Here is a 12381-nt window from a genome sequence, read left to right on the forward strand (position 1 = left end):
TCTTAAACAATAAGCCCAAAGTTGCTTGTTCTAAGCAGGCCGAACAACCACAGAGATGAAGGCACACGCTGTAAAGCGTGACTCTGGTAGGTCGCAGTGCTGTAAGAAAACCTATGCATGTCTTCATAATAGGATCAGCATACTCTGCATACTCTATATGTTTTCTTTTTTTTTCGACAACTGCTTGCTGTGAATATGATTTTGATGAAGGTAATCAGAAAATACAGTTTAAGTCTGCTGCTAGATCCTACTACAATGTTCTGAGCATTGCGTTAGAAGGACTTTGTTGACGTCTGTCACAAGTTGTCATTTGGACTTGTGAATGAGACATAAATCACACTTTTAGAATCAGGCCTTGTGTGTGTGTATTTTCACTCATGCCAACATAAAAAAAACTCACTGTACCGTTTGTGGTTTGGAAGATATGAATCGAAAATAGTGACAGAAGTGTGCCCTCACAACTGCTGATAAAAAGATAAACGCCTGTATCATTATACTAAATATTTAGCCAAACTTCTCCCAAAATAATGTGTTTAGCTTGGAATGAATTGTTTAGTTTTTTTAGATAGGGATATTAATCTGTGATTACCTGTGAATACATAGAGAAAGACAAAGAAAACTGCAAACAATAGAATATGATATGCAAAATGCAACTAGAAGCCAATTTCTCCTCTAAAAATGTAATCCAAAGTAACAAAAGGTAGGAGATAAAGATATGTTTGTATCAGACATCATCAGACTTTGACAGACTTTTGTCCAGATGTGTTGAAAAAATTGTCATGAAAATTGAGACCGATGGACAGAAAATCTATTTCAATGCCCAGGTATATTCACATCGCTGTCATAGCCTTTTCATGAACATGCTGATGGGGTCAATTGTAGGTATCAGGGTCCATATGAGGTCCATCAATGTTTGGGATCTCAGAACAGCAAAGGCTCACTAACATAGTTTTACACACCTGCAGCTGTGCTTACTGGGTCTTGGTGGTGCAGTATCAACTATGACTGCCTTATAATTATTATCACAGGGATGCTCTTGAGCAAGGCACTTGAACCTCTGTTCTGCACCTACAAAAACACCAACAACCGCCACTTCCAGGGCACTGTTAATTGAATGTGTGCAGAAAAAATAAGATTATTTTAGAATTTCATGTTAATCAACATTTGTATTAAAAAAAATTGAGGTCTGCATAATTTTTTTTTAAAAAACAGCATTTACGTAGGATGTCTCATATCTTTATTTGTGGCTAATTAAAATACCGTGGTTTCATTAATTTCCTTAAATTGGTAATGTAACAGAAAACTGTGGCATTTTGCGGGAAAATTCAATAAAACAAAAATCATATGTGCAGTCACATTAAGTCTCAAAACTTGCAAATAAAATATGCATTCAAGCTACTGAAAGAAATATATTTTCTAGGATTGGAGGAAGACCCTTGATGGACATCAGTCAACGATGATTACCAAATCGGATAAAAGTATTTGTCAGCTGTGTTGTTAGGAGGTAGGCCAGTGTAAATGTTGTGTATCTCAAAGATTGTTTGCATGGTTAAACTCCCTGAATTAAGAAATGCATTATCAAAATAATTTTTTTCTGCCCTTAGAATGCTGTTTTTGACTTATGGGGTTCAGCAGGTGACTATTCATTAAAGTTCAGTGGACGGTTTCCTAGGTTTTGCCTCCTCCTCATTTCGTGGGACGTGGAAGTCCACGTATGGACACCACTTGGTGTTGAGACACACCAGTTTCTTCAAAGTGGCCGTTTTGATGATGTTGAAGCCCGTCTCACCTCCGAAGGTACTGGGCTTCCAGTACTCAGGGGAGCAGATGGGATTTCCCAGCAGGCCTTTCAGGGAGAAGGGAGCACCCATCTCCACCATGCTCTCACCAAATATGCCGTTGGGACGGGCTTTCTCCAGCAGGATGCCGGGGTAAAACTCCAGTGCATCTATGTCACCATAGAGTTCCTCTAAACCTCGAGCCATTTCTATGTCATCTGTTTGCAAAAAGAAAAAACAGCAGTTAAATGACCAAGAGGTTCTAAGAGGTTTCACTGTTTTCTTATATGAACAGCTGCCTCAGTTGCGTGACTGATAATCTGACTTTTTTAATATCTGACAAAGCACAAAAATGGTAAAAAATTTCCCTTTGGTTAATCTTTGGTGAACTCCCGACATCACCCTGTGACTTTGTACGCTCTTTGGAAAGGTAAGTATGGTAAGTAAGTTTCAGCACTACATGTCACAGTGAGTTTATCACTTCTATCTACACATATAGACCCAGACAGACACAATATGTGAATGACTCATAGGAGTTATGGCTAAAGTTAGCAAAGCTAATCGCAAAATATAAGCAAGTAGTCACCACATAAACTGGCATATTGTCTTGTTTCCATGGTCTCTGGTTTTGGTTGTATTTTTGTTTAAATGTTTATATGTTGACTTTTGGATTTGTTGAAACTTTATTTCTTTTAACTTAATTTCCTGTTCAGTTTTGAAGTGGTTTTCTTCAGTTCATTCTGGTTAACTTAGCTCTCTGATTGGTTTTCTTTACACCTGATGCCACTTAATTGACATGATTTGTGGTTTATTTATGAATAACAAATGATGATAATCAACTGTTAGTATACATATATGTATATATGTGTGTGTATTTTCTCAGTTTTCTTTATCTGCATCCTCCTCTAGCCCTTTTAGATATCATGCCTTTGGTTTTGTTTGCCCATAAGTTTACTATTGTTCATTATTGTTCTTCATCTATCTGCCTCTTGATCATGGGCCTGTATTTCTGTTTCACTGTTATACACAACCATAAAACTTAAAAGCAATGACAGTCTACCATTAAACCACACACTAAAAGAAAATCACTGTTATTTCGACTGATGTTGGATGCTGTATTTTCATCATTTCATCACAAAAGTAAAAATAATACACAAAATTCTCCAGCCTTTTCTAAGTGTGTCCATGAAATAATTGATTATTTCATCCACTTACCAGTGAATTCGTAAAAGGAGGCGTACGGCTTCAGGTTAAACTTCTTCCTGTATTCGTTAAAAGGCTGAACCCGTGCAGTCCGGGACTCTCTGATGACCATTTCAGCCACTTTAAGCACCACTTCCTGAGAGTTGCGCCCCCCACCTATCTGAAAGATTTTAAAAAAAAAAGTTTTTAAAAATTGATGAAAAGGTGTGAACAAAACTATCTCCCTTTTTTAATCTTCTCATTTTGGGATGATTTCTAAGAATTGTATCTCTTCTGAAAGTAAGGGGAAGTTCGCATTAATGTGAATCAGTGAAGAAACATAACAGTTAAATGGTTCCACAAATGCAATGAGTAGCAAATTGCACAATCATCAGGTGTGCCCACAAAAGTTTTATGATTCATAAATCAGCAAGCTGTGAATCTGCAGGTTTTTAAACAGGAAAACAACTTAGTCTGTGACGAAATCCTGTGATTTGTCTTTCAGTTTCGGAAAAAAAAAATTCCCATCTTCTTTTCTTTAGCAGGAAATTCAAAGATATTTGAGCAGAGGAGTCGAGGACATACATCAGGAGGGAGAGAGGCAGCGAAGTGAGAGACAATTAACAGAATGAGATGTCCTTGCTTCAAAGTGTCATTTGAAACGACTGTCAGCTTAATATAACAAGTGGCACAGCTGCATCCTCTAACCAATGTTTAGCTGCAGCTTAACACTTAACACTTGATTTAATTATTTCTGTCAGAAGAACATTACATTTCTTTGACAAAGCAGAAATGTACTTTTAATTTAGTTTAAGGTGTAGGACTAATGTGCAGAAGATACATTGATGTATTCTCACTTATAGCTCCTCTGACAAGCTTCCTCCTTCAATCCTCCTCCAGGTCCATTTTAGGACTTAAGACATCTTATGATATATAAACATGCGCTGCTCCACAGTGCCAGCATACTTATATATAAGCTGATTTTATAATAAAAGCGTATAATATAAGCCTCTTGGCTTCAAATTTGTTACACACCTACATCTGTGTTTTAAAAACTGAATGTAAACTACATGTTTTGCATAATGAAAGACAATAAATCTGACAATACCAACTATAAATAAAACATTGCCTCAAATGATGGGGTAAAATGACAATTACTATATTCTCCACTTTTACGGATGCACAAAAACAAAAATTGGTTTAAATTTGCATATCTGCAATTATAAAATTGTTCTCCTCAGCTTGGATTTTTGCACATTTACGGGTTGTACCGGTAATTCCATTACCTGTCCTGCAGGCTGTCGAGAGAAAGCATCCACCAGCTTCTCAACACCATAATGTGTTAGGATGGAGGTGTTGTATAAAAACTGGGAGTAAGGAATCTCATCTCCATCAATCAGAAAGCTGTCTGGCATCAGTGGATGCCAATGGTAGAGCTGGCAGAACTCCAGCGCGATACGATTACTGTACTGGAAACGCACATTGAAGAGCAGGGAGGGGTCAAACTTCAGGCTTAGCAGGTAGCCACTCAGTTGCTGCACGTACTCTTCAATGATGATTTTGATGATCTCACCTGGAGGTAAAAAATAATGTCAGTTAATATGATAAATCCAATCAAAGGGCACTGAATCTAAAATATGGATGGGAAGGATAGCTGCTTAGCTATTTATTTATTATTTTGATTGTGTTACGTCAAGATGACAAACAAATCTGAGATGAAGACTCTTTCCCTGAGTGCTTCCCTGATGTGTAGCAGAGTGGCGCAGCGGAAGCGTGCTGGGCCCATAACCCAGAGGTCGATGGATCGAAACCATCCTCTGCTATAAATACTCTTCCCGAAATTGTCTTTAGGTCAAAAAGTATCTATCTATTACATTTCTGAGAAGCAAACGTGTTATGAATGTTTTTGTAACACATTCGCTATGCAACCAATCAACTAAAGGCAATTTTTTGTTGTTGTTGTTTTGTTTTTTTATTTGGCACCAGTAGTGCCAGTCTCCTCGAGCATTGTTCCAAAAGGTATGCATGTGATGCTCATTTTCACTCACCAATAATGATGAGTCTGGTGGTCTGGAAAAGCTGCTCATCATCCCAGGTAGGATGTTCTGCCTTAAGGATATCACAGATTCTGTTATGCTCTCTCAGCCAGATGGTAGCATACATAGTGAGGCCTGGCAGGAGACCAAACACCTCCTGACCAATGGCCAGCCGCTGCTCAGCAGGAAAACGTTCAGGGTACACCATGTGCACAGGGACCTCAGATACCTTTGGCGGGTACATCTCTCCATTTACCATCTGTGGAAGGTGAATTATGAATTTTAGTTATCTTAGTTTATTTGTATTATCTCAATCTGTTTATACACTTTTTTTAACTCCTGCAAGTGTCTGCTTTCTTACCTTCTGTAGAAGCTGTGTAAAACTTAAAGGTATCCCAGAACTCTTGTGTTCTCAAGCAGAGCAGTTATTAGATAACAAGAGCGCTCTTATAGTCAAATCATGAGGTGATGAAACAAGAGAAGCAAGATAATGAGCTATCAGCTTCAATGACGTACAAAGTAACTAGTTGATTTGATCGCTTTAACCACTAAAACTGTTAAATTGAGGAAGTACATATCATTCTGAGAAGTCAAAAAGTCACAGGAAGTGAAAGATGTTTTAGTCTGATACCTGCAAAGCACGTCTCTTAAAAATGAAGTAATAAAAAAATGAAATAAATTCAAGTAGAACAAGCTGGCCAAATTATGCCAAACACGATGAGACATCATTATACAAGTTGATGAAGATAGCATACAGAAAATCTATTTTTGAATAACAATCTTGTTTTTTTCTATTACAGGTCAATAAATTACAGTTCAAATGTTTAACTGTGATAATCTCCAAGTAAATGTTCACATTTTGGTCAAAGTGCTTATCTGCTTAGTTGCTTTGGGTGATTCTCAAAGAGCTTTATAATGGTTTGCAGAGTGTCCTTAAAAGCTCTGGACCTCAACATTACCGAAGAAGTATGGGATCGTGCTGGCAGAGAACGGAACAAAAGGCAGCCAACATCCAAAGAAGAGCTTTGGGAAGTCCTTCAAGAAGCCTGGATAACTATTCCTGAAGACTACTTAAAGAAATGAAAGAAAGCTTGTCTAAGAGGGTTCAGACTGTGAAGAGTAAAGGACAAATATCGACTTTCAGGCTACAAACTATTTTTACATTAATGTTTGCACGTTTCAGTAAATTGTTACATCAATTTCTTTTTTTTCAAATATATAAAGATAAGCTCAAGATTTTGGCACATTAGTGTAAAATGTCAGCCTATTTCTTTAACACCTGATATTTCAGTTTTCCATCTGCATGAAGCCGGAGTTGATGCTGCCTCTCAAGGTCATCTCCGTAGATGTTGCTCGCATCGACCTGGGAAAGTAACACCAAAAAAAAGCATTTTATCATTAAATAAAAAAATTAAAAAACAGGTTTAAACAGGTCTCAATGTTTGTTTAGTCATAAATCATGGTTGCATCTGGCTGCTTAATGCATAATGTTAGTTGGTTTACCCCATGTCCTAAAGCCTTGGTGAAGCCTCCTTGAACTTTGTGATTTGTCCTAAAGAACTGGTGGGTGAAGTGTTGAGCCATGAAGGCAAACATGACATTGGTTCCCTGGGGATCAGGCCTAAATTTCTTTCTCTTGAAAAATCTCTCAGTCAACACTTTGGCATCAGGAAGAACAGGTTTGCCTGCAGAGGAGGAAACAGTTAAAGCTTTTTTCTGAACAGTAGTTTGTGTTAAGTTGTGTGGATCTCACCTTTAGTTCCCATTGGCAAAGGGCAGTCCAGAGGTACAGGGGGGAGGAGCCGTGTGTAGTAGGAGATGTTGTAGTAGGACTCCCAGCTGAGGTATCCATATTTTGTATTGTAGGTTGGAGGGCTTGGAATAAGCTTACTTCTGCCTGTGATAAAACATGACAATAAGAAGTTTTAATAGTTTAATGTGCTAGTATTGTTCACTTCTGCCAGTGCATATTATTTCATTGCTTGTTTCAGGATTCAACAGGGCAAATATGAAACTGCTGAGAGGACTGGGGATCTTGGCGCAAAGCTCAATTTTCAACAATGCACTTTCCACTTACAGAAGTTGTAAATACTACATTAGGAGGGACTTCAGTGCAGTGCTATCAATATGATAAACACAACTCAGACACAGAAATTCTATGTTCAAACTACAGACCGGTGTAACAACTAGCTGACAGTCTAAACGGAGATGGTATTGTCCTCTTAGGTTTCAGAAAGAATGGTTCAGTTCATCCAGTGCTAAAAGGAAAGTTAGCTTCTTCCATAGCGTTTAGACAATTTGACCAACTCATGGCTGCCACTGAGGTAATTTCAATAAGTTTCAACAATTTGCAAGACCCCAGGGATGCATGTCACTCGCTTGGGCGTGATAATAACCAGCCACCAACCAATTACTAGTCTATGGACACTATCTGCTAGTCAGGGGATACAAGCATAAGGAAAATAGTGACTTAGTGATGCTAATTGCTAACTAAGAGCTTTGAATATTGTAGTAATGCTGGTATTTAATCCACAATGTTTGTCAGGTTATTGTAGATATGTCTTATTTTCCCATTTTTCTGAAAATCTTTGATTCTAACTTTGCTTAACTTTGGCAGGCTAATAGCAAAACAGGATACTCCACATTTATGGCTTACTTACTGTGAAGTCATTTGACTGATTGATTTAATATATTACAATGAAAAGTATACTCTGTCGGGGCAGTGAAACAGACACTGATAAAGCCAGTGACTTATGAGGCCTCTCATTCGACTTTTTTTGCACACTGATTTGCCATAGTTTCAGCAGAGTCCATTCAGTTTAGCAAAAGAAAACTTGATGCTTATTTAAGTCGAATGATTCATTTCCTCTCGGGGCTCAGTAGAGTAATGACAAATCAAGTCTTGTCTCTATCAAAATTTCAGATTTATCCTAAAACCTTAATGTCAGATGAATTAGTGTTCAGTTTTTTGTTCTGCATCGGCTATAATAAAAGTCATTTAGTCTAAATACAAGGACAAGCCATTCTTCTCACAATAGAAATTTAACAGTTTCTAAAACATACAGATCCACTTTTAAAATAAATATGCTACGTCTCAAGACCAATAAAAGAGTTGACTTGATGGTTTCACACACCTGTGAGCACTAATCGCATAAAAGTGTCTTGCAGGAAAGAGTTGTTGATGAGGTCCCAGAACCACTGGAAATGAGTGAGGATGAAATGAACCATCTCAGGACTGGGCTTGAGCAAGAGACGAACTCTGGTCCAGAACTCCGCTAGAAACATAACATTAAAGAACCATTTGTAGGTTATCAATTTTCTTTTCCCTACCTGACTACTTCTAATAAAGACATATATGCACTGTGTATTGTGTATATACAGTATGTTAGGAGAATTTTGAGAGTGAACATGGTTAAAGTTTCTTAAGTACGTACGAATAGTGCAATTGTCTCCATAGAAACCAGTACCAGTGCAGTCACATTTGTAGTCGTCAGTGCCGAATCGCACACATATTCCTGAGTTCTGACATGGGTAGTAGCAACAGGGATTCACTGCAAATCATGACAAAGATTGTTATTATTTGTATAATGTGTAATTATTGGAATAATCCCCAATTAAACTGAGTCTGACGGGTTGCTAGGAATTACACAAAACAAACACAAAAAGACCTTTAACACTAAGAAGAAACTAAAGACATAAATGACTAAAAAGATACACAATATCTAATCTTATCTTAGAAAGATTACCGCCACTTATTGGGCCACGAGGTAACTCTTATCCACTCCATGCACTCAGTGAAGCTAAATGTTATATAAAGATTAGAAAGCATTAAGCATCTGAAGCCTGTAACACAAGTCTGTAAATGTCTATATCGGGCAGTACAACCACTTCCACATATCTTTCACACTTGTTGGATTTCCTGTTCTCCCCTCGTACTTGCAGAAGTTCAGTGTGATAATGTGACACTGCATAATTTTCTTCCTTATTAGTGGCATTGATGATGTTCATCCCGCCTGACCAACAAATAGATTTGGGTTTCTAAAAAGAGAAATGGGATGACTCTGTGCTGTCTCAAAAGACACTCACATGCTCATTTTCTGCAGGTCAACAGGTACCCTCCAGAAGTGTATTTGAACATTTCCAAGCTTCAGAGAGCCGTGACATTGGTTTCCTCTATGGAGTTATTTTCATGAGTGGTAGCACATTAGAAAAGGAAACAGCAAAAGCTGTGCCTGTGGACACAAATGAATAGGCCTTTGGGGCTTTTTTATAATTAGCTGTGAGACTGGGTTGTCTGCAAAATTTATCCTGACAGTAAGTCAACCATTTTCAGAGCAAACAAAAGCTGCAAGTCCAAAGAGTCCAAAATGTAATGTCCGTAACACTTAACTTTATGTTAATTTACAGGCTGTACAGATGTGGTATTTTTCCATTTTCTGTCTGTACTGCATGTCAGTTTACTTAAACCAAATGGCTGAAAACTTGAACATTTTTGGAAGTAAATTCACTTTTGAATGAGACTGTACCTCCAACAAGTAAGCTGAACAGCAAGTGTGGACTGACTTAGACCCAGTTCAAGTTAGAAAGATATTCTAATGCATAACAGCACAGTGCATTACATTGTTAGTAAAATCATGTTACTTCTGTGTGAATTTAATCAGCATTTCCTAATGACATGGTAAGCACTATACTCCTAAAGCTCTATTTGTTGAGTCGAGTCAGTGTTAGCCTAGAAAAGGGATAGAGCATGTTTCAAACAAGGAAAAACCCAGCAGTATAAAAGGATACTCAAGGTCATTTTTCCCATGTAGAAAGATTTTGTTAAAATTATAACTGTGTTGAATTATATCTTATTTCATTATCTGTTTATACACCATCTATACTTTCTATTATCTGCAGGAGGAGAAAAAGTGACGAGCAAATTGATGGAAGGTCATAATCTTGCTCTTTGTTGGTATTGAAGTAGTGCTGCTGATATGAGGTGGAGACCTACCGAAAAAATGGCTCATGGTTTGACACATGGTTTACAAGAGAGCTCAGAACTTTTACATATGTTCTGAGGAAGATACTATGAATATAGTGCTACGGTTTGTTCCTGATTAAAGAGTTTAGACAGTTTAGACTTCTTTTAAAAGAAGTGCCCCCATTTTTCAATTAGGGACACATAATTATACTCGGCATCATCACTTCTCATTTATAGCGGTGGAGCGGTGGGGAAATGTTAGAGGTTACAGGCAAAGCCACAAGCATAGCTGAATGGGTTTTCACACAGACCGAGCCCTGGTAGCACATCACCCCACCCCCATTCGCCCCTGAGTCTATGGCAATTATATACTGCAGAATTTGTTTCTTTATAACTGTAAAGCAATCTGTGATTCACTGTGTGAGAGCTCTATAAATACCATCATTATTTCAAGATAGTGTGCAATGTATATACGGTACTGTGCAAAAGTCGAGCCACTCCTCATTTCTTTTTAGATAGTGCCAGGGAAAATGGAACATCTAGTACTTTACTGCAACCTACAAACAATGTGAATAAAGTTGATAAGGCAAAGACAAAGTTTGTACTATTCTAATAATCTTGAAAGTCAATATTTGGTATAACCTTTACTCTTCATCACAGCCTAAACCCTCTTATACAAGCTTTCTTGTCATTTCTTTAAGTAGTCTTTAGGAATAGTTCTCTAGGCTTCTTGAAGGACATCCCAAAGCTCTTCTTTGGATGTTGGCTGCCTTTTGTTCCATTCTCTGTAAAGATGATCCCACATTGCTTCAGTGATGTTGAGGTCCAGGATCTGCGGAGGATTCATCCCTCCATAAGACCTGTTGCCACTGATTTTCAGTCCTGTTCTTGTGTCATTGGGCATAGCTCAGCCTTTTCACCCCGTTTCCCTTCCTTATGAATGGCTTCTTGACAGCCACCCTTCCACGAAGACCATTTCTGATGAGGCTTCAGTGAACAGTAGATGGATCCACCCAGATGCATCTCTCATAACTTGTTTCAGGTCCTCGCTAGATTTTTTCAGTTTCCTGTCTTTGTCGAATTTCATCACTAAATAGATACTTTTCATATTACAGTAGATAGTAGATAGCCTTTTAGACTTATAACTTCTGCTTTTGTCTTCTACTTTCTCAGTTCTCTCATTTCTTTACACATTGCACGTCATTCTATGTAATGCCTACCAGACTGTGCTATACTGTGCATTCTTTTAGATCCGACTGAAGAACTGTTAACAGATTATGTACATATGCGCTTAAAGATACAATTTAGGAATGTTTCTTTATAAGGTTGTTTGTCATGTCTAGACACAACACTTGAGTTAGGTGCTTTTTCATGCTTGGATGATTCATAGGTCAAGTTAACAAATAATAACACAGTCCTCTGAAACTGGTCAGGTATAAATATGTGGCTGGAATTTAGTGAAAAAGAACCAAGTCTGGAGAAAAACAGAGTCTGGCCCTTTGGAAGTAAAGTTCAAACAGATGAGGAGTGGAGCAACACTTTTGCACAGTACAGTGAATAGATATGACTTTTACTTTTAATGTAATCTTGAAAAACACTCTACCATTGTTAATCTTTATACTTAGATGTTTCCATTTGTTAAAAAGAATCAGTAGTATATATGAACACATAGAGGAACGCTTTAGGGACGAGCAGCAACACATCTACACTTATAGACTGTTACTAAACAACCACGAGCCTGGGATTTCACATGCATGTAGCTTTGACTGTGATGCCAATATAATGATATTATACATCTACAACCAAGTTATATAAATAATAATGCAAAAGTTGCCTAAATGGTGCTGTAACTGGCTTTATATACAGTAAAGAAAGAAATCGATGGGCATTTCGTCATGAAATACATAAATTGTGACTAAAATCATATTAGCATAATGTCAACTATTTTGTGAAGGAAAAAAAAAACTCTTACCAACGCTTGAGTCATCAGCAGATGATGAGCTCTCCAGCAGCAACAGAAGCACCCAGATGGAGAAGATGCTAAACTCTACAAATTATAACAATAAAGGAGCACAAGTTCAATATTACCTTGATGTAAGAATATCACTTTCCAGTGTACTGTATCATTTTAGAACTCACCTTTCATGATTATTCAAACTGAATTAGAATAGCCTAAAACTGTTGTTGCTCCCTCCATACTACTTTTAATGTCTGACAGGCTTTAGAACACCAGCTATCTAGGACGGGCGGTAACACAGCTTCCTCTACTTCCTCTATTTAGTATATTTGAAAGAAAACCTAGTGCAACTGGCTTAAAAGTTTTTACAATTAATCAACTTAACTTGTGGGAAGATTATTCCCAGGTTAACATTTAAAATGTAGGCTATTTGGGGAGAATTTTGTTCAGTTTGAAAAAAAAATG

At 37.6% G+C, this 12381-nt stretch overlaps 1 protein-coding gene and 1 non-coding gene across 2 annotated transcripts; one reads left to right on the forward strand and one right to left on the reverse strand.

Moving 5' to 3' along the window:
• Nucleotides 1-1286: 1286 nt before the first annotated feature.
• ptgs1 (prostaglandin-endoperoxide synthase 1) lies at nt 1287-12145 on the reverse strand. Its single transcript, XM_072386929.1, has 11 exons — nt 12099-12145; nt 11932-12006; nt 8431-8547; nt 8131-8271; nt 6750-6893; nt 6500-6681; nt 6276-6359; nt 5009-5255; nt 4247-4533; nt 2994-3141; nt 1287-1996 (listed from the first exon to the last, which is right to left on the reverse strand). Exons 1-11 carry the CDS (start codon nt 12103-12105, stop codon nt 1647-1649), a joined length of 1782 nt encoding a protein of 593 aa, XP_072243030.1. The 5' UTR covers nt 12106-12145; the 3' UTR covers nt 1287-1646.
• Nucleotides 4712-4783, forward strand: trnam-cau (transfer RNA methionine (anticodon CAU)). The gene has a single exon. It is a non-coding gene; the product is annotated as a tRNA-Met (tRNA).
• Nucleotides 12146-12381: the final 236 nt, after the last annotated feature.

This window comes from Leuresthes tenuis, unplaced genomic scaffold, assembly GCF_036924035.1.
Source record: "Leuresthes tenuis unplaced genomic scaffold, fLeuTen1.0.hap1 SCAF_6, whole genome shotgun sequence".
Taxonomy (NCBI): Eukaryota; Metazoa; Chordata; class Actinopteri; order Atheriniformes; family Atherinopsidae; genus Leuresthes; species Leuresthes tenuis.